General features: G+C 42.6%; 2 protein-coding genes across 2 annotated transcripts; one reads left to right on the top strand and one right to left on the bottom strand.

Annotated features, from left to right (window-relative positions):
* Positions 1-1698: 1698 nt before the first annotated feature.
* Positions 1699-4242, bottom strand: LOC117254196 (tripartite motif-containing protein 16-like). Its single transcript, XM_033622292.2, has one exon. The coding sequence runs from the start codon at positions 3911-3913 to the stop codon at positions 2243-2245; it is 1671 nt and encodes a 556-aa protein (XP_033478183.2). The 5' UTR covers positions 3914-4242; the 3' UTR covers positions 1699-2242.
* Positions 4243-4994: 752 nt separating this feature from the next.
* tm2d1 (TM2 domain containing 1) lies at positions 4995-20969 on the top strand. The gene is made up of 7 exons (XM_033622740.2): positions 4995-5152; positions 6813-6886; positions 7278-7386; positions 7558-7649; positions 13438-13511; positions 18361-18500; positions 20498-20969. The coding sequence occupies exons 1-6, from the start codon at positions 5019-5021 to the stop codon at positions 18469-18471; spliced, it is 594 nt and encodes a 197-aa protein (XP_033478631.1). The 5' UTR covers positions 4995-5018; the 3' UTR covers positions 18472-18500; positions 20498-20969.
* The last annotated feature ends 945 nt before the right edge of the window (positions 20970-21914 follow it).

The following is a 21914-nucleotide window of genomic DNA, read 5'->3' on the forward strand; positions in this document are numbered from 1 at the left end:
CTACAATGTAAATAGTCATGAAAATAAAGAAAACGCATTGAATGAGAAGGTGTGTCCAAACTTTTGGCCTGTACTGTAGGTAATCAGCCAATCAGGTGTCAGCAGCTCATTAACATTTAGTCATGTAGACATGATGAAGACGAGCTGCTGAAGTTCAAGCGGAGCATCAGAATGATGAAGAAAGGTGATTGAAGTGACTTTGAACGTGGCATGGTTGTTGGTGCCGGACGGGCTGGTCTGAGTATTTACTGGGATTTTCAGCACAACCATCTCTAGGGTTTACAGAGGATGGTCCCAAAAAGAGCAAATATCCAGTGAGCCAAAATGCCTTGTTGATGCCAGAGGTCAGAGGAGAATGGCCAGACTGGTTCAAGATGATAGAAAGGCAACAGGAAGTCAAATAAGCACTGGTTCCAACCAAGGTGTGCAGAAGAGCATCTCTGAAGCAACAACACCTTGTCCAACCTTGAAGCAGATGGGCTACAGCAGCAGAAGACCACACCAGGTGCCACTCCTGTCAGCTAACAACAGGAAACTGAGGCTACAATTCACCAAAACTGGACAATAGAAGATTGGAAAAACCACATTCAGATGGAAGCATGGATCCATCCTGCCTTGTATCAACGCTTCAGGCTGCTGCTGCTGGTGGTGTAATGGTGTGGGGGAGATTTTCTTAGTACCAACTGAGCATGGTTTAAACACCACAGCCTACCTGAGTATTGTTGCTGAGCGTGTCCATCCCTTTATGACCACAGTGTACCCATCTTCTGATGGCTACTTCCAGGTGCAAAATCTTCATCTGTATAAGTTCATATCAGACAGATGTTGATAAATAGTTTGTATGTCCTATTGTTCAAGTTGTGTTTACCCAGATCATGTTCCCATATTTTCACATGACTACAGGAGGAGAGGGACATAAGTCTGTAAAGTTTAGATACTGTGCTTTTATTTATTACAGTCTCCTTTAACTATAAAAATCTGTGTGATAATGACGAGATTTGGGTGTAAGATTTCAATTTTGCTCAAGAAATTAGCTTTGCTCTGGTGATAGCTCTCAATCCTGTGCTATCAATTACTGCTTATGCTCTTCTGGTTAGATGCAGTCTGCATTTCGTTGCTCTGTACTTGTGACGTGTGCAATGACTATAAAGTTTAAACTAATCTAATCTGTGCTGTCTGCATGTTGCCTTGGCTCCAGTATGTTAATTTGGTGTAAAAATATAAAGAAAAAATGGTTAGGACCTGTTTATGTGGAGGGAGGGTCATGCATTTCCCTCAGTCACTCAGGGAGGCTCAAAGAAAAATATTTGTAGCTCCAGAGAAGGTCAACATAAAAAAGTCACACCCCGTCCTCCTCTGACAAGTAAAGAACAGTCCCTTATATATTTCCATTTTTTAAAAGAAATAAAAATATATAAATACCCCATATTTTTTTCACCTTTTCTTTTAACTTTAATTTTATATTATTCTCTACAAGTGATTTGGTCTGTAAAAATAATGTTTTCAAACATTGAGGAGAGGTGTTCATCTTTTTTCCCCTTGTGCATGTTTTTTTTTTTATTGTTCAGAATTAGTACATGTATGAAACATTTTGGTTTTAAATAAAACTGTCGACCCCAAAGACTCAATTAAATCATTGTTAAAGTCGTCACTTGAATATTAAAGTTTCCTTCAAAACTGAAAATAAAATAAAAATACTTAAAATCATCATTTGTTTGCATTTATTATAAAGCAGAAATCTGCACTTACAACGTGATATTAAGACAGACAGAAAACATATGAAATATGACATGAAAACGACACAGGGTAAATGGGTAATAAAATTAATCAAAAAAACATACAAAAACATAGCAATGATATTTAGTGGTCGAACGATTTTATTTAAGATGTTCTTACTGATTTATTTTAATTCCATCCTACTCAAAAATGTCAAAACCATTTTTGAACTTGTTAAAATAAGTTGTCAGCTGACTAAAACACGTTAATGAAACAAACTTCATTTGTTTCTGCTGACAAACTTGTGTATTTGAAGCGTTACCCACTGACCCCATGAATCATATTTTAGAGTGCACCTAAAGAAACTCAAACATTTACACAACAACTCAGGAGAAGATGTCAAAGTCCCGCCCACAATGTTTGACTGACAGCTGATCTCAGTGCAGTGAAGAAACGCCACAACAATCAGCTGTCAGCAACAAACATGGAGACTAAAGACAGAGTTTAACCCTTAAATGACTTCTGACTATTTCAGTTCACACAACTCTGCAGTGTCTCCAGGATAATAAAGACAAAGTCCAGCATAGAGAGGCTGAGTGAATGTGGTCTGGACTCTGTGGAGGAGAGTCATGGTTTCAGAGACGCTGTAGAAGGACAGAATACCTGCACTGTGATCCAGGTACACTCCTACTCTGGAGGACCGAGGACCTGAGACGGGAGTGTGGACTTTGTTGTGATAAAAGTAATAACTGTTATTGACACAATCTAATGACCAAGATTTGTCATTTCGTCCAAATAAACATTCACCCCCTGCTCTGCTGATATTCTTGTATGCGACTGCTACAGAAACTCCTCCTCTCCCTCTCCACTCCACCTCCCAGTAACAACGTCCAGTCAGACTCTCTCTACTCAGGACCTGACACCAGTCAGTGAATCTGTCTGGGTGTTTAGAATAAGACTGGTGTTGACTCATGAATGTCACCTTCCTGTTCCCCTCAGATAATAACAGCAGTGTGTTTGCTGTGTTTGGATCCAGTGTGATGTGACGTGAATATCTGAAGAACTCAGCTCTGGTCTTGGGCTCTGGTTGTGGCAGTAAAACATCCACTTCAGTCACTGTCAGTGAGACGTTTGTCCATGTGTCCCTCAGAGCGTCCTGTAGTTTATCTCTGACTCCTGACACAGCCGCTGTCACGTCCTCAAAGTAGCGGCGAGGACGGATGTTGATGCTGGATGAGTGTGTGGCTTCACTGAGTGCTGACAGTGAGGGGTAGTTGTGTAGAAACTGGTTGTGATCCTCTGTGTGTGAGAGCTGCTCCAGCTCAGCGTCTTTCCTCTTCAGCTCAGTGATCTCCTGCTCCAGCTTCTCCTGAAGCTCTTTGACTCGACTCACTTCAGTTTCCTGCTGCCATCTGAGCTGCTGCTTCACATCAGAGCGTCTTTTCTCCATGAGACGGATCAGCTCAGTGAAGATCTTCTCACTGTGCTCCACTGCTTTATCAGCAGAGCGACTGATAGCCTCCACCTCCTGTTGGAGCAGCTTCACATCTTTCTCTGTGTCCTGGATTCTCTGCTGGATGTTTTGTCGACTCCCCTCCAGCTCTCTTTGCCTCTCAGTCCTTTCTGCTGCAGCTGACACTGTGTCGTGGCCTTTATGTTCATCCACAGAGCAGAGATAACAGATACACTGCTGATCAGTGCGGCAGAACATCTTCATCACCTCATCATGACGAGAGCAGATGTTCTCCTGCAGCTTCTTGGAGGGCTCCACCAGCTTGTGTTTCTGTAATGGAGCCGAGTCACGATGAGGCTGGAGGTGTTTCTCACAGTAAGAGGCCACACACTGCAGACAGGACTTGAAGGCTTTCAGTTTCCTCCCAGTGCAGACATCACAGGCCACATCTTCAGCTCCAGCATAGCAGTGATCAGCAGGAGCAGCTTGGAGTCCAGTCTTCTTCAGTTTCTCCACTAAATCTGCTAACATGGTGTTTTTCCTCAGGACAGGCCTCGGTGTGAAGCTCTGCCTACACTGAGGGCAGCTGTAGATTCTCTTCTCATCCTCTCCATCCCAGAAGCTTTGAATACAGTTGATGCAGTAGCTGTGTCCACAGGGAAGAGTCCCCGGATCCTTCAGTAGATCCAGACAGATGGAACAAGACAAGGTTTCTCGGTCCAGCTCAACTCCTCGCTGCGCCATTTCACCTCGTGGCAGTGACTGTGTGAGTCTCACTCTTTGAGAAGTGAAAGTAGTTTGAGCTCTGATCTAAACATCATGTGATCAGGCAGTGAATGCAGCCTGTCAGCTCTGTGACGTCACCACCATGTTGGTTCCACCCATCTTCACAGTGTAGATGTGAAGGGGAGGAAACAGAGTGGAGCTGGCTGTGTGTGAGAGCAGGAAGAAGAGGGAGCGCTGATTCCAGGACGACCAGCAGCACTTTGAACTTTGTGTCCTGCTTTCAAATGAAGCCTCAGTTCAACATGTGAAAACAGTTTGCAGTGGTTAAATCCTGGTTGGCTCCTCCTCCATGTTTGTACACCCTACACACTCATCAGTATCGTCTCTCTTTGACTTAAAACGGAACAAATTATTAAAGTAATTAATCAAGTTTCTAATTGACGCGTTGAAGTTGTAACCACATTTTAGCTGGTTGAAAAGAGGTCTGAGACATTCAGACCGAATATCAACCAGTTTTCAACCAGAAAACAATGTTGAAATCCTGGTTGGTGTTCACTGGGAAAACATTTCAATTTCACTAAATCAGCCTGAAACAAACCTGCATTTATTCACAGCTTCAGACGGCAAACAACTTATTAAACAGGACAAATACTACAGTGTAATACTGCAGCACAGGTACTAATCTCAGTTAAGTAAAAGTAGAAATAGTAGAGTGTGACACTCACGGAATGTTAAAGATAATACTGCAGTACAAACACCGTTCTACAAAACAACAATAAGACATTTACTAAACCGGAGTCTCTTGGATAAAATAAAGCAGTGCAAAAGAACCAGAAATTGCATCATAAAATTTGAGTACAGAAAATACGGATTCAATATAACAACAGATATGAAGCTATAGATAAATGAAAATAAAATTTACAGCAACATTTTGTTAGCCATATTAAATACTAATAAACCCAATAACTAATGCATGATATTAAAATACATTTAAACACTTCTACAACAACGTATTTAGTTGGTTAAAAAAACACTCAAAGTAACATTTACGGCGACAGAACTCTAAATTACCATTTCTCTCACAGTCCTGAATGCACCATAGTGTCACGTGACAGAGTCAAACATGGCGTCCTCTCGGAGAAGGCTGGTGTGTTTACGCTCCGGGATCTGGACTCTGTTATTTTACTGTGTTTACTCTCATCTAAAGCTCGTTCTGGCGGAGGAGGTGGACAGCTGCGACAACCTGAGACTCGGACAATATCCTTTAATCACCGTTTATTAACGGGACTCTGATTTAACGGGAGATTATCTACCGGACGGTGGTCGCTAGCGTTAGCCGCAGCTAGCTTAGCTATAGTTACATTTAACAGTTAAAATGTCAGATAACATTCAAACGTCACAGACAGAAACAATAAAACGACCATTTATTTAATATTCCCGTGTTGTATTCTGTACAGTTTAGCTCACAGTTATTGATAACCTGCTTTATAGACAGGAAGTTGTAGTTAGATATGCTGTATAATACATTGAATAATACCTTTAAGGAAAGTTATATTCTAATAGAATAACTACGACACCAGGGTTACATATTATCTTATTATATTATTATTATTATTATTACTGGAGGAAGTATTCAGACACTTTACTGTAGTAAACGGTACTAGTACCACACTGTTAAAATACTCTGGTACATTAACATGATTCAAAGTAAAAGTTAATGAATCTGGAACCATGAACTGTTTTTACAGGAAAAATAAACCTTCAAAATAATTAAATTTATTTTCTGTCAGTTCACTCATTGATTAATGTACCTGATAGTTTCACATGGACTTCTGTAAACTTTATAACTAAATTAGATGTTTTGTGTTTAAGAACCTGAAACTGTCAGATAAATGTTGTGGAGTAGAAATTAAAAGTTGCATGAAAAGAAAAGTCACAAAGTACAAGTAGCTTAAATTTTAACTTAAGTACAGTACTGAGTAGAAATACTTAGTTACTTTCCACTACTGAATATTCCCTAAATGTATCAGTACTGTAGATGTAGTCACACACGTTTGTATAGTGTATCATTTTAAGGAATAGAAATCACATTATAAGGACAATGCAGAAGATGTAATGGAAAAACACCAATTAAAACAAACAAGGACAAAAATTAATAAAATGATGAACTAATATACAAAATAGCTCATGTTGAATTAGACTTTAAAAATTACTTCAATTCACAACAACTTAACAGTAACAGGTAGATGAAGCCTAAACATTTAACTGATAATTCACTTTTGATTGAAATTTTATAAAACGCTGCGTAGACTGCAAAAATAAAAAAACAGAGAAAACAAATAATGACCTAACAAACATGTTTTTTTTTCTGAGGATGTTCCCTCAATATGTAAGTATAATCATTAAAATGTAGTTTAAGTATTAAAAGTATGAAAGTATAATCGGTTCAATGTAGTTAAAGTATTAAAAGTATGAAAGTATAATCAGTTAAATGTAGTTAAAGTATTAAAAGTATGAAAGTATAATCAGTTAAATGTAGTTAAAGTATTAAAAGCATGAAAGTATAATCGGTTCAATGTAGTTAAAGTATTAAAAGCATGAAAGTATAATCGGTTCAGTGTAGTTAAAGTATTAAAAGTATGAAAGTATAATCAGTTAAATGTAGTTAAAGTATTAAAAGTATGAAAGTATAATCAGTTAAATGTAGTTAAAGTATTAAAACTGACAGTTATACTAACAGTTTTTCTCTGAGGTCACGTCTTTGTTCACTGCCAGGTGTATGTACAGCGTGCATACGAAACAGCGCGTGCGCACACGCATTGCGTCTCCATCTGAGCCCCTGTGTGTGATGTCATGCATTGGTTGTGTTGATGTTGAGTCAGTCAGCGTCTGGTTGGGACTCCTTCACTCTCCTCATGTATCTCTGCAGAGATCCAAAGATAGATGAAGCCACTCAGGAGCCCGAGAACTGCCGGGACATGACGGCCTCGGGTGAGTGAGTCACATGACCCGATGAGACATCACATGGCGTCTTTGTGACAGATGTGATGGTTTTCATTTCCAGCTGATGTCGCATCAAAATGTTTGTGGTTGAAAAAACATTTTCGGTCCTGCCGGATGGCGGAGCTCATTACTGGAAAGTTGATGATGAAGACATTGTTTCATGGCTGTGCGTCGTCAATAGCTGAACCCAGAGGCATTATGTTTTAGGGTTGTCTGTCCATCTGTCCCATTCTCTTGAGCTGAGTGAAGGAAATGAACTGATGAATGAAAATATTTATAGAAATCTGACAACTCAGCTTCTGATCAATACCTGTCATTCAGAGAGTCAGATGGCTTCAATAGTCTACCTGTGTGTGTGTGTGTGTGTGTGTGTTTACAGTGGAGTGCCTCCCAGCTCCGAACATCAGCTGTCGGTTGTCTAACGGGACGGAGTTCAGGTTCAGCGGAGAGGAGGTGGGCTTCAACAAAACCATCCCCTGCAGGAATGTGTAAGTGCGCACGCTCACACACACACACACACACACACACACACAAACTGTTGTCTGCAGGGTTGAATTATCACATTATTTATAACTTCATTGTGGAACATTGTAACAGCATTTTGACAATAACGACAATATTGATCCCTCTGATAATAATAATTGTGTTTTTCCTCTCAGGAGCGGTTATTCTTACAAAGTAGCTGTGGCTTTATCTCTGTTTCTGGGCTGGCTGGGAGCTGACCGCTTCTACCTGGGATACCCTGCTCTAGGTACGTTATTTTTAAACTCACTAAAGCCCCGTTTTCACCGAGCAGCACGGTTCAGTTCAGTTTGGCATTGTTTCTGTTCCCACAGTGAAAGTTGTGGATGGTCCCAACAGAAGCGTTCCTTAGCGTCCCCATGTTTGGTCCCCCCTCTGTTGGGGTACCTAGCACACAGATCTGGTACTAAAAGGTGGAGCTAGAAACCCTGCAGTCTGATTGGTCAGTAGAGGACGCTCACTCTGGTTTTATGTAACCTCTGTTCATACATCAGTAAACTACAACTATAAAATGAAAGAGAAAAAAATAACTTCATTCACTGGGCCGACTGCCGGCAACTTTTAAGGTGGAACGTTAACTTGTAATGTTACTCAATGCATGAGTTGATGACGTGAATCCATCAGCACACCTTAAATTTCACTGTGACAACTTTGAGCATCACTTTAGTTTTTATATGACACACACTTTTAGTAATGACTTTAAAAATATAGATGAATTTGGAGCGGATTATGTGAAGGTCATATATTCTAATCCTCACTTCCTGTGGGCTACAGCAACACTAAACCCCTGAGCTTGCCTGAGAAGGACTAAATGCACAAAGCTGCTATTTTTAAATATCCCATGGAGAGAGACTCTCACTGCAGCCTGTTCTATTTTGTTGTGAAAATGTGGGCGTGCAGCCTCGTTCTGTGGACGATAAACCAGGTGCAGACTTCCATCTGTGTCACCGCTGATGAGGAAATACAGCGAGTGCTGGACGGAGCAGTGAGTGACAACAACCCCGCCCACATTTAAGAGGACTGTCTGAACACACCGAGGGTCTAGGTACCATGTCTGAAGGCTTACTGCTGGTTCCAAAGGTGCTGGACTGAAAGGGTTTGGTGGAGACGGGGCTGAAGTGTCCAACATGTTTTCACTTCCTCACTAAAACTGTTCCATAATTTCACCAGAGGGAGGAGAGGTACTGTGTGTTTATGTAATTTAAATGAACAGACTCTAATATCTCAACAGTGTTGTAATGTTCAAAGTCTTCGCTCTTCGAGTCGCATTAGAAGAAGTGAAATTGTCCACTGAGAGCTGAAGTTGCGTTCAAATGTTGAAGAAAGAAGTTCAGAGTTTTCTCACTCGTCTTTAGTGGACGTTAGAGGACCTGCAGCTGAACACACATCAGCTCTGACTGCAGCACTGCTGTTAGCTGCTGCTTCTATAAAACATTGTCTTCCTCCTGAACAGGGTTCAGCTGGCATCTGACAGCTTTAGGCTGGTGTCACATAATTGTCCGGCAGATTAAAATATCAACGGCCAAAATGTCTGGTGGGAAATATGCCAAAAAATAAATAACTTCATTAACAGCATATTAAATAGCCTGATAATGTGTGAACTCAGAGATGTGTTGCAAAGACAACTGAAGCATAAACTTACATCATGCAGACTGGATTTTAGAGTTTTGATTATGGACGGATCTGTTAATCCACTGAAGCAGCACAGAGTGTACGCCACATCCACACAGACACGGTCTTCCTCTTGGTGTTCTTGGTGTCGTTAGTTGACGGCATCACAGATCAAGTTCTGAGGAAGACCCTCAGCACACTGCAGGTCTCAGACGGGAGATCAGCTTCACTCCACCACAGTGAGCCAAACGGTTGATAGCAGGTCTGGTGATTTATGGTGACACTTGGCGCACTGAGTCCTTTTCCTCCTTTGTTTCTGCCATTAAACAGCCCGCAGAACTCTGCAGATTTTATAAGATGCTGCTTATAAAACTCAGAAAGTTGTCACTGTCTCCTCCACCTCCTTGTGCATGTGACGATCATGTGTCAGCATTAGTCAGCATAAACATCAGAGTCAGTGATGTGGTGAGAAGAAATGTCAAAAATAAGATTTACTGTTAATAGATTGGCAAAATAATGTGTCCTGCATTCTTTATCCTAAATCAATATTATCTATCATATTACCAGCAAAAAAAAAAACATTGCACAAATTTTGGATCAACGATGAAAACATTTAAAAAAAAATCTGCAGATTCTGTCGGGCCTAGAGGTCAGTGACTCTGCTCAATAGGCCGCTTTATTGAGCGTAATTTCAAAATATGTCATTTGAAGTGTTTTACTGTTATATAAATGCGTTTATATGGATATTTAAAACATATGTCCAGTAGTTTCTCTACATGGTCAGAGCTGTGGAACATTAACGGCCCAGCGTAAACCCTGCGCCTGAGGCTGAACTCTCTGGAAGTCTGAATGTGCTGATGGAAATTTTGCAGCGTTGCCCTTTAACAGTTTCCCCTGTTTTTTCCAGCCTGAATTCAAATTAAATTCAATGAGTCTTTGTTTGTCACTGATCTGCACACAACAGACCATAATAACCCGAAGAATAACAATTATGATTACCACAACAAGGACGCGTTATTATCAGCAGACTGAGTCCTTCTTTTAATGAGACACCTGCAGCAACACAAAGGCTGAAAGGCTGCGAGTGTGTGTGTGTGTGTGTGTGTGTGTGTGTGTGTGTGTGTGTGTGTGTGTGGGTATCAGGGGGTTTTGGATGGAGGACAGCTGCACTGATGAACACCTGGCCTGATTTGGCACAGGTCATCCCGGGCAGAGCCAAGCCGAGCCAAGTTGGATTTATTTCCAAAAAATATTAATTTTCAGGCAGGTTTTCATGAAAGCACAAGGAAAGATGATGTGTAATATCTCAAGGGTTAATCCTCTGAGGAGGAGGAATGGGATTGGAATATTTCATAGAAATCTGCACATCAGGTTTTTATACTTATTGTGTCCAAAAAATAGGGCTGGACGATTATGGCAAAAATAATAATCACGATTATTTTGATTGATATTGAAATCACAATTAATTAACACGATTATTCACTGATTTCAAAACTCCACCAAAACTCAACTTTAATTATAACTTAAAAGAACAGCCAGAAATAAATTAGTAACAAGTAAACAAGTAAAAAAAAAAAAAATAATAATAATAGTAAATCAAAATAATAATAGCAATAAAAATAAATACTAGGGCTGACCCAAGTTCGATAGCACAGGATTCGATTGTGGGGAAAAAAAAAATCGAATATTCGGCCTTTTTTTTTTCTCCCGTTTTTTGGGGGGGGGGGGGGGACCTTGAACGCAACACCATCTCCGACAAGGAAATAGAAAGCCCGACGTGCAATGAATGGAGACCTATTATCCTGCTTGAACACAGACAGCTAAATTCTTTCAACAATGTGACTCAAAATAATGATAAAATAGATTTTATTGATGTAAAATAATATGCTGATGGTGACACTTTCCACCGGTCTGGTGTCACATGCTGCTGAGTCGCGCATCTGTCTGCTTGCGCTGCAGTGCACCAAGGGTTTTAATTTTTAGTGTTAAATCAAAAGTTAAACACTACTTATCAGCAACCAGAAGTGTTTTTTCGTTTGTGAATATTTTTATCTTAATTCTAGGGTTGCAAGAAACTACCTTTTCACCATAATTTGTAAGTTATTAACCTTTTTGGACTTTTTTTTTTCACTCTTGTTGCCTTGGGGGGCAGACACGACAGCGTGACAATGACAGATGACTGAAGTTGTCCTACCTTTCTTCTCAACCAAAGGCTGCCTTTCTGCATGTTCTCAATCGCTCGATCCACATATTATTGATCCACACACGTCACACGCTTGCTGCTGCTGCACATAACACAGGTGCATTCACTTACATACACACCGCGCCGTGCGGCGCATTAATCGTTTTTCTTCGATTATAATGTTTTTATGATCGTGAGAAGCCAAAATCGAAATCATGATTAAAATTTGATTAATCGTCCAGCTCTACCAAAAAAATTGAATTTCCCCTCGGGGGTTAATAAAGTATATAAAAATGAAATAAAAATTTAAGTGGAACTTTTGACCTGAACCACATAGAAAGATGCTGACAGGAAACAGAGCGTTAGCAAGAGAGAGGAGGGTACGACACGTCGAGCTAAATTGATATGTATTTCTATTATTGATTCATTTGCTATTTTTCCTTCTTTGGTAATTAAATCATCCAAAAAGTCAGATCTTCGTTTTGGTTAGGGTTAGGGTTTGGAGGAACAGGAGGAGCACTGCCAGAGCCCTACAACATGACCTCCAGCAGGCTACTGGTGTGCATGTTTCTGACCACACTGTCAGAAACAGACTCCATGAGGGTGGCATGAGGGCCCCACGTCCTCTACAGGGACCTGTGCTCACAGCCCAGCACCGTGCAGCTCCATCATTCACCAGAGAACACCAGAACTGGCAGGTCCACCATTGGCACCCCGTTCTCTTCACAGATGAGAGCAGGTTCACACTGAGCACATGTGACAGGCGTGAAAGAGTCTGGAGACGCCGTGGTGAACATTATGCTGCCTGTGACATCATCCAGCATGACAGGTTTGGTGGTGGGTCACTGATGGTCTGGGGAGGCAGATCCTTGGAGGGTTGCACAGACCTCCATGTCATAGCCAACAGTACCCTGATTGCTGTTAGGTACCAGGATGAAATCCTCAGAACGACTGTCAGACCTTACGCTGGTGCAGAGGGCCCTGGGTTCCTCCTGGTGCAGAGGGCCCTGGGTTCCTCCTGGTGCAGAGGGCCCTGGGTTCCTCCTGGTGCAGAGGGCACTGGGTTCCTCCTGGTGCAGAGGGCCCTGGGTTCCTCCTGGTGCAGAGGGCCCTGGGTTCCTCCTGGTGCAGAGGGCCCTGGGTTCCTCCTGGTGCAGAGGGCACTGGGTTCCTCCTGGTGCAGAGGGCCCTGGGTTCCTCCTGGTGCAGAGGGCCCTGGGTTCCTCCTGGTGCAGAGGGCACTGGGTTCCTCCTGGTGCAGAGGGCCCTGGGTTCCTCCTGGTGCAGAGGGCCCTGAGTTCCTCCTGGTGCAGAGGACCCTGGGTTCCTCCTGGTGCAGAGGGCCCTGGTGCAGTGGGCCCTGGGTTCCTCCTGGTGCAGAGGGCACTGGGTTCCTCCTGGTGCAGAGGACCCTGGGTTCCTCCTGGTGCAGAGGGCCCTGGGTTCCTCCTGGTGCAGAGGGCCCTGGTGCAGTGGGTCCTGGGTTCCTCCTGGTGCAGAGGGCCCTGAGTTCCTCCTGGTGCAGTGGGCCCTGGGTTCCTCCTGGTGCAGAGGGCCCTGGGTTCCTCCTGGTGCAGTGGGCCCTGGGTTCCTCCTGGTGCAGAGGACCCTGGGTTCCTCCTGGTGCAGAGGGCCCTGGGTTCCTCCTGGTGCAGTGGGCCCTGAGTTCCTCCTGGTGCAGAGGGCCCTGGGTTCCTCCTGGTGCAGAGGGCCCTGGGTTCCTCCTGGTGCCTCATGTGTCCAGAGTGTAGACAGTTCCTGGATGATGAAGGCAGTGATGCCACAGACTGGCCCTCTCGTCCCCCTGACCTAAATCCAGCTGAGCACCTATGGGACGTTATGTATCAGTGTGTCCACCACAGACTGACCAGGAGCTCACTGATGCCCTGATCCAGGTCTGGGAGGAGATCCCCCAGGACATCATCCTCCGACTCATCAGGAGCATGCTCAGATGTTGTGAGGAGGTCATACAGGCAGGCGGGGGCCATACACACTACTGAGTCACATGATGAGTTGATGTGATAAAATTCACACACATTGGATCAGCCTGTGATTTTACTTGATTTTCAGCCCTCAGTGTGTTGATGATCTTGGTTTCCACTGACTGTTGTTATGTCATAATTCGTTCATCAACATCTGATGTGTGATTTAAATGTTCCCTTCATTTTCTGAGCAGTGTATTAATGTAATATTGACTCACTCGTTGTGTCTCGGTGTCTTTCAGGGCTGCTGAAGTTCTGCACTGTTGGTTTCTGTGGAATCGGCACTCTGATCGACTTCATACTGATCGCCATGCAGGTGAGTCACAAACCCAGTCAGCTGCTGGTCACATACTGGTCAGGAACTGGTCGACACACAGCCTGTAAACAGACAACATTCAGGTCATCATGACTGATTTCTCAGCTTTCTTCTTTGAGAAATGTTTCAGCCAATAGCTGACGAGCTTTAAACTGGTGTTTTCCTTTTTACTGGGAGCAACTTGTAATTAATTACAGGGCTGCATCTCATGATTAATACATCAGAACCAGTTTATCTCTTAATTATTAACTGTTGGGTCTATAATATCATATCATCATATAATATCAGGAAAAATGCTTTGTTTGGTGCGAACAACAGTTGAGAACCCAAAGATATTTAGTTAACTTAAGAGAATATTTTAGACTCTGGAGAACAGCTGGAGTTTTTGTATGTTAAAGGAATAGTTTGACATTTTGGAAAATACACTAATTTACTTTATTGCAGAGTTCAGATTGACGCCACCCTCACGTCTGTATGGGGAATACAAAGCTACAGCCAGCAGCTGGTTAGCCTAGCTTAGCATAAAGACTGGAAACAGATGGAATCAGCTAGCTCTGTGTAACGGTTACAAAATCCACCCAGCAGCTCATCTAACGCTCAATGTTTAGTCTGTCCAGGAACCAAATGTAAAAATCACAGTTTGCTTTTTTTATTAGGCGCTATGTGCTGCACTGTTTGTTGGCTGCAATAAAAATAAATAAGAAAAGAAACAGCCCCTTAATTTGACAAAATACTCTTAAGTCTTTAGCCCCTTTTACACTGCCAGATTTTCGGCCAATGTTGGGCCGTTTTGCCGGCAAGCTGCGAGCGTTTAGACACACAGAGCCGGACTGGCGAGTTGATCCGAGGCACCCAATTTTCCTCCTCGTAGGGTAGACATATTGGAGGAACCGTTTAGTTTAAACAGACCGAGGCGGCCTTCTGCAACAGGAGGGGCTGTTGATGACTTGTGGGAGGAGCTGTTGATGACGCCGCACGTGCGACCCACTGGCGGTGGATAAACAGGAGACAGCTGATAGCAGGAATTAGCGAGCAGCTAGTAGCAAGAGGGAAACACAAACCTGACAGACACTGTAAAGATGAGCAGCTGGGGAGACAAGGAATTGTGCGCCCTCCTTGTCCTCACAAACGAAGAGGCCATTAACCGTCGCCGAAGGACTGACCAGCTGCGGCTTCCCTCCCATGTCACTGTTTACGTCACATGCTGAGCTACACGTTTTGTTACTCAACATGATCACAGGCCATGAAGTTGTCTTCATGTACCTAAACTTTAATACTTCAGTCACAAAAACCAAGCCTCAAACTCTGAAGGGAGCTGAAAGGTGCCCTAAAAAGCAGAAGATGTGGAGCTAGAATCTGCTGCTGTGGCATTTTGGTCCAGACAGGCCCAACACAATCAACCACACCGTAGGGCATTTGCAACATGTGGTGGGCCCCCCTCCCCTCAAAGAAATTTTGAGCGACAAACACGAACAGAGTTTTTCTGCATCAATTCATGGTGGGAATGTCTTGGTAGGGCTGGATGATTTGGACAAATATTCATACCTCTTTATTTTCAGACTGAACGGCGATACAAGATATATCTCTGTATTTTCTAGATAATGAGCTTTGTGTTTTCAGCTGCAAGTCAATGCCACTTTTGAGATGTCACAAACACTTCTATAAAACAGACTGATCAAAATAAAATGCAAAGACAGGGATTTTTTTCCTGTTTGAAAATAAACAGCTGCACAACATGTACCTGAAAAGTGATATAAAGTAAACAGCAGGGCCGTACGTTAACTTGGTGCACACAGCACTGGAGCTACAGAGGTTTAAAGGTTCACAGCACACGACACTGAACTATAACGTGACTATAAAAGAATCAGGTAGGTTTGAAACTATTAAAAATCTTTGTGGGTGGACTTAAAAAGTTGTTTTCCATCTGTCGGCCTTTCAGATGAATCTAGTGCTGGAAAATTATTTAAATATTTTAGACTTATTTCTGCACAGAGCATCGACAGAGAGGCCGAGGGAGGGACGGAGACAGAGACACTTTGTCCTCGTTATATACGTCTTGTATATGAAACGTCTGTGTTGTTGCTGCTTTTTTTTTTAAGCCCATCTGTCGCCTGCATCCAGGAGCCATCTCAGTGACACACAATAGACGTCAGCTACCAAGAAGAACGGCGATGATCCACCTCACACACAATCTAGCAAACAAACACTCGCCTGACACAATCAAGCAGCTCTGTCTCCTGAACATGCAGCGCAGCGCTGTACTGCACGTGTGCTACTGTGCACTTTCAGGCTGCTGTCTGCCCTAGAGTGGTCTCCTTTGGTCTGAATCAGGGACTCATGTTGTCCCAAAGTTGTATAATTGCCTAGAGTTGGTTCGTGTTCTCACGGCAGCATTTACAAGAGGACCAGATCAAATGCCTTGTGTGAGAAAGCTGCTCTTGATTGGTCAGAATTTCCATGTGGGAAAAATCCAGGAAGTAAAGCAAACGTTGAAGAAGAGTACACTTGCAAGATAAATGTGACACTTTCTAATGTCACAATGGAGGGACAACTACGCAGGTTGATTTTAGCGCTGCTCATCGTGGACTATATTGCTGTCATTGTTCATTTTAGTCAAACCATACAGTTTGAAAACGAGGCGCGGCTCCAACTAGAAAACAATGTTTTGATGCATTGGATGTGCTGAATGTGCATATTAAGGCAGTACAGGAGGAGGTGCACATTAATAATCCTCCAGGACTGTAACATGCTCATGTTTAACCCAAACAATGTGTCATGTGACTGCAGTTGCTTCACATCCAGGTCGGAACACCTTCTCACCACAAACCAACCGCACCAGAGTTCCTTTGGAACCGGACTGAGACCACCTCTTCAAGAAGGTCTCAGTCCGGTTGTTTTGGTGTGTTCACACCTGCACAATGAACCGCACTGAGGGGACAAACGAACTTGACTTTGATTGAACCAAACCAAACAGGGCAGGTGTGAAAGCAGCCTTAGAGAACTAAGTTCAGTTCGTTTAAAAAGGACGATTTGTGAAAACACCCTTAGTGTTGCTGGAGAACTTGTGAGTGAGTGAGGGGGCGGAGCTGTGCGGCGAGGGAGAGAGAGTAGACCTGGACACTGGTATGTGTGATGTAATTCAACTTGAACCTGTATCGATATAAACAGTGTTGTCTAAGTCAAAAATACACAGATATATATCGTACATCATGCAGCTTCAGCTGCACATAGTAGCTTCTTCTTCGGTCCCTATTATGGCAGTTTGTTCCATTTAGCAGCCATGACTTCTGAGGTCTCATACTGCCCTCTACTTTACCAGAGACGTTGTTGTGACTGTAAGTCGTGTTCCAGCAATTTGGTAAAATAAAGTCCTCTCCTACTTTCATGTTTTTGGGATGGGGGGACAAATGCACAAGTTCTAAGTGTATGTAAGTGAGGTTTTGTCCCATTTCTCAAAATCAGTTCAGTACAATGAAACCAAAACACGAACCTAAGTTCAGACTTTCAGGTGTGCGAAGGCCCTGAATCACTGCTCTCTGATCAATTTGAATAAAAGCACTTAAACCTCACTCACGCTGTGTTTGTTCCTCACACACACCGACACACTCTGGTTCTTGTTTCGTGTCCTCTTGTGTGAGTGACATCTGTGATGAAGAGTTCCTTGTTTCACAAAGGATCCATTTTAGCGTGGCACGCGGCAGCCGAGCCTCATATTTTAGTGGCTAACTGCCTGGTGGGGGGAGGGGACGGACCCCCGAGCCTGATGAATAAACAGGCGTCGGCCTTCTGATTATTATTTACGTCCATCCATCCTGCAGCGCTGCGGCTCTCTGAGACCCACAAGATGAGTGATGCTTCTAGAAGTTCCTAATGGACTCAGAGAGGACGGAGACAGACGGATGGAGAGGGGGAAACAGGAGGTGAAGGGACGAATCACTCCTTCCTGTTCAAACGCTTTAGATAATAGAGGCTGGAGATCCATCACAGGGAGGTGTGAAGGGGACCAACAGTGGATGGATGGAAGGACTAAACATGATACGAGTGGTCGGCAATGATTTTAAAATTCATTGTGACGGCAGCTAATTTAGTCTCTAACCCAGCAGGCTGTAGTGTCCTGAGAGATGGAATTATTTATCTGACGGTGAAAATGTTTGGGAACTTGGTTTTGTAAAGAAAACCATCCAATAACTTTGCTTGTTTTGTAAGATCAAATTCAACCACGTTTGAGGGTGAAAGCTGATGCAGTAGTCTAACAGAATAATCTGAACTCAAGGGTTAGTAACGTTTCTTCCTGAGCTTTCAAACCACATCTCATGGTCCTCATCACTGATTCGCTCGGTCGTCATGGAGAGGCTTCTGTCATCATCACATGACCTGTGGGTGAGACTTTGGAAAGACCATGTGTGATCACATCCACCTGTATCAAGTGACCACAGTAGGTCACATGACAGATTTGTGTAGAGATGGAGGCTGTAAGATGTGGTTGAAAGCTCCTGGGAAAAAAATCTGATTGAGTCAAATTCATTTTATAAAAAAGCAGTTCAGGGTGTTTTATATGTAACATTAAAACAGAAAGGCAGATATGTGCACATACAGTACACACACACACATATAGACACATATTCAGACATACATGGAGTCATGTCACTCTGTGAGTGAACATCATGGGTCTGATTTACAACCTTGACTTTGGACGCTAGGTAAAATGTAAATAAAAACAGATTGCAGTGATTTGCGAATCTATTTGAACCTTTATTCAATTAAATGCCGTACAGAGACAAGATGCTTAATGTTTAAACTGATAAACTTTGTTTCTCATTTGTCTCATGTGTTGCGTCTCCGCCTGCAGATCGTGGGTCCAGCAGACGGATCAAACTACATCGTTGATTATTACGGCGCCCGGCTGACCCGCCTGTCCATCACCAACCAGACCTACAGGAAGCCACACCTGTCTCTGTGAACACACCTGAACACACTGACAGGAACACTGTGAGTCCAGACTTTAGAATCTGTTTGTTTGTTGTCGGGTCACGTTCTTACGCCCAGTTCAGACCAAAGAATCATGATGAGACGAAACCATTTTAGAACGTTGCAGAGAAAAGTATCAGCGCTGTGAACTGGCCGGCTGATGGTGTCACCTGACACTCAGCTGGTTTTAAAGCACGTCACCTGTTTCAACAGCCAATCAGCTTGTAGTGAAGTCCGCTGGTCAAGTCAAAATGACCACAGATGGCGTGTTGGCTTGCTGCAGCAGGTGCTCCGTCCCCACACACACACATTCTCATTGACTGATGAATTGACGCTGGTTATTTATATTATTGTGGCGTATTGATTATGAATACAGTCCATCTGATGCTGGTTTTGTTTCATCACTGTAGCCAGTATCTCACTATCACTATCCTCATTCAGAGTTTAAGAAGCTACAAATTATATTCAGCCACAAAATAAGTCTGAAAAGATGCAAATCAGAACGAAGTACAGAGAGTTGTTGACTAGAGACGATACGCCGTCTCATGGTGGTCACTTCCTGTCAACGTTACAGATCAGAAGCACAGAGAGTCGTTGACTAGAGACGATACGCCGTCTCATGGCGGTCACTTCCTGTCGACGTTACAGATCAGAAGCACAGAGAGTTGTTGACTAGAGATGACACGCCGTCTCATGGTGGTCACTTCCTGTCAACGTTACAGATCAGAAGCACAGAGAGTTGTTGACTAGAGATGATGCGCCGTCTCATGGTGGTCACTTCCTGTCGACGTTACAGATCAGAAGTACAGAGAGTCGTTGACTAGAGACGATACGCCGTCTCATGGTGGTCACTTCCTGTCGACGTTGCAGATCAGAAGCACAGAGAGTCGTTGACTAGAGACGATACGCCGTCTCATGGTGGTCACTTCCTGTCAGTGTTACAGATCAGAAGCACAGAGAGTCGTTGACTAGAGATGATACGCCGTCTCATTGTGGTCACTTCCTGTCGACGTTACAGATCAGAAGCACAGAGAGTCGTTGACTAGAGATGATACGCCGTCTCATGGTGGTCACTTCCTGTCGACGTTACAGATCAGAAGCACAGAGAGTTGTTGACTAGAGATGATACACCGTCTCATGGTGGTCACACGCAGTACTGTAGCCAGGCAGATCCAGTACAACACAGCAGCTGCTGATTACAACATGTTGTAACAGCTGCCACTTTAAAATAAAAATCCAGAGCAGATAGAAAAACACAGTGGATCATCAGGGAATAAAAACAAGTGACAGATGTAGAGAAACGTGACCTCACAACCAACACCTGAATCAGAAAGAACAGGTTAAACTTCACAGTTCAAGGTCACACACACACACACACACACACACACACACACTCTCTCTCTCGTCTCCTGGGACAAAGTGGTTAAATATCAGAGTGTAAAGTCAACATGAGGAAAGTTTCTCAGGGGACAAAGACGTGACACTGGATGAAATATAATCCAGTTTGTCTCATTTCAAAATGTGCAGGAGCTCCCAGAGTGCACTGGAACAGGTACATTTACTCAAGTACTGCGCTTGTACTTTATTTGAGTAGGGCTGCAGCTATTGATCATTACTTTCTTGATCAATCTAGGGATTTTTTTTTTTCAATCAGCCGATTTATTAACTAGTAATGTTTGGATTATTCTGTCGCTTGATTAATAAACAATAGAACTTGTCTTATTAATATTTGAATAAATTTATTTAATAATCTTTGTAAAACAATGACTCCAACAGCATTTTAAAACTAGTGTCATTTCCACATCACTGCTGTGCTGTAATATTAACAATAATAAATTCAGACCCTATCTGTTGGAGATCTGTTCAGAAAATACTGAGCCTTTAATTCAAAAGCGTCGCTGTGACACAGAGATTCATTTAATCACTGTATATCACAGCAGCATTTTCTCTGAACTGGAGAATCTGTAGTTTAACTTTAGTACTTTAACATGACTTAAACCTGTCTTTGTGTCTTTCAGGTCCGTCATGTAAATACAGAGAAAGAGAAGACTGTGCACAACGGAGGACACACCGGCTGCGAACAAATGAACAGTTTAAAAATAAAAGTGGCGTTATTTCCGATTTGCATCGACCCAACTGACCAGAGGGCGTTTAAAGGGTTATTCATGTTTTCAGCCTGTTAGCCTTCACATTCCTGCGGATTGTTTTCAGACTCGTCCATCAAATTTTAAATGATCTCTACTGATCGGCTGCTTGTTTCTGTTCATCTCTGTAAAAACTACCTGCTGTATAGTTTTAGTTTTCCCACCTCTCCTGCTCAGAGTACTTTGAGTCACTTCAGGTCACGTCAGTCCACAGCCGTCAGTTTTCTGTTTTTGTTTTATTTATTATGATTTTGTTGTAATATATTGTGATGTTTTGCTGCTGTTTTGTCTTGTTATGATGCTTTTACATTAAAACAGACTTTATTAAATAAAGTTTCTTCTGGTGTTAATCTGTATCTGACTGTTTCTTAAACATCTCGGTCGTGTTGATGTTAAAGACAAACTGAGGAGGTGTTTTCTTTCTTTTAGAGGGTTTTTGTTTATTTCATATTAAAGAATGTGACTCAGAATAATTTGAATTTATGTCACTTTACATTTTCATACACAATAATGTGTTTTTAATTTGTATGGTACAAAATAATGACGTGTTGATTCACCTGGATCAGAAAGTAGATATGAAACTTGACAAGCAGGTTAAATTCTTTTTATCAGAGAGCTGCCAGAAGTGTCTTTGAGGATTGACTGAAAATACGCAGCCCAGTGAGAAGTGTTGTTAAATTATCTTCTGTTTTATTTTATTTGAAATATCTGTGGATATTTATCTTTCAGAAAAACACATCAATAACCTGAAGATTCTTGGTATTTGGTTAAATAAATCAAACTGGCTTTCAAAAGGTTCCCTGTTAAGTTTCAGAGCTCTTGTATCACCATTGAGTGTTTTATCATGTGCATGTGGATGCAGGTGCACGTACGTATTAGGCGATGTGATAATGCAGTCCGATCATTGTTCCACTGATCAACAGGTGGCGCCAACACAGCGAAGAAGAAGACTGCAAGCTGATAAACCTGGACCTAAAATCGACTTTGCAAATTTTCTGTGAGGAGGGAAATACACTGGACATGTTTCTTGGACCTGGAGGAGTCACACAGTGAGTTCTGGGGAAAAACACTGAATATAAACTGATGTGTACTCTTTAATGTGTCGTCAATACAACTACGTCTGTCCTTGAATTTTCTGAACAACCGTTCATCAGATCAGCCTCATACTCTGCAGATGTTTGCTGAGGATCGGGGGTATTAATTCAATTTTATAAAGCTCAATATCACAAATCACAATTTGCCTCACAGGGCTTTACAGCATGCGACATCCCTCTGTCCTTTGGACCCTCAC

This window comes from Epinephelus lanceolatus, chromosome 6 (assembly GCF_041903045.1).
Source record: "Epinephelus lanceolatus isolate andai-2023 chromosome 6, ASM4190304v1, whole genome shotgun sequence".
Classification (NCBI taxonomy): domain Eukaryota; kingdom Metazoa; phylum Chordata; class Actinopteri; order Perciformes; family Serranidae; genus Epinephelus; species Epinephelus lanceolatus.

Bases quoted from the DNA above. Each gene is read 5' to 3' on its own strand.
- tm2d1 (XM_033622740.2), top strand. From the start codon at position 5,019: ATGGCGTCCTCTCGGAGAAGGCTGGTGTGTTTACGCTCCGGGATCTGG. The intron at 7,387-7,557 runs GTAAGTGCGCAC...TTTTCCTCTCAG, and splicing joins ACCATCCCCTGCAGGAATGT to GAGCGGTTATTCTTACAAAG. The intron at 7,650-13,437 runs GTACGTTATTTT...GGTGTCTTTCAG, and splicing joins CCTGGGATACCCTGCTCTAG to GGCTGCTGAAGTTCTGCACT.
- LOC117254196 (XM_033622292.2), bottom strand. From the start codon at position 3,913: ATGGCGCAGCGAGGAGTTGAGCTGGACCGAGAAACCTTGTCTTGTTCC.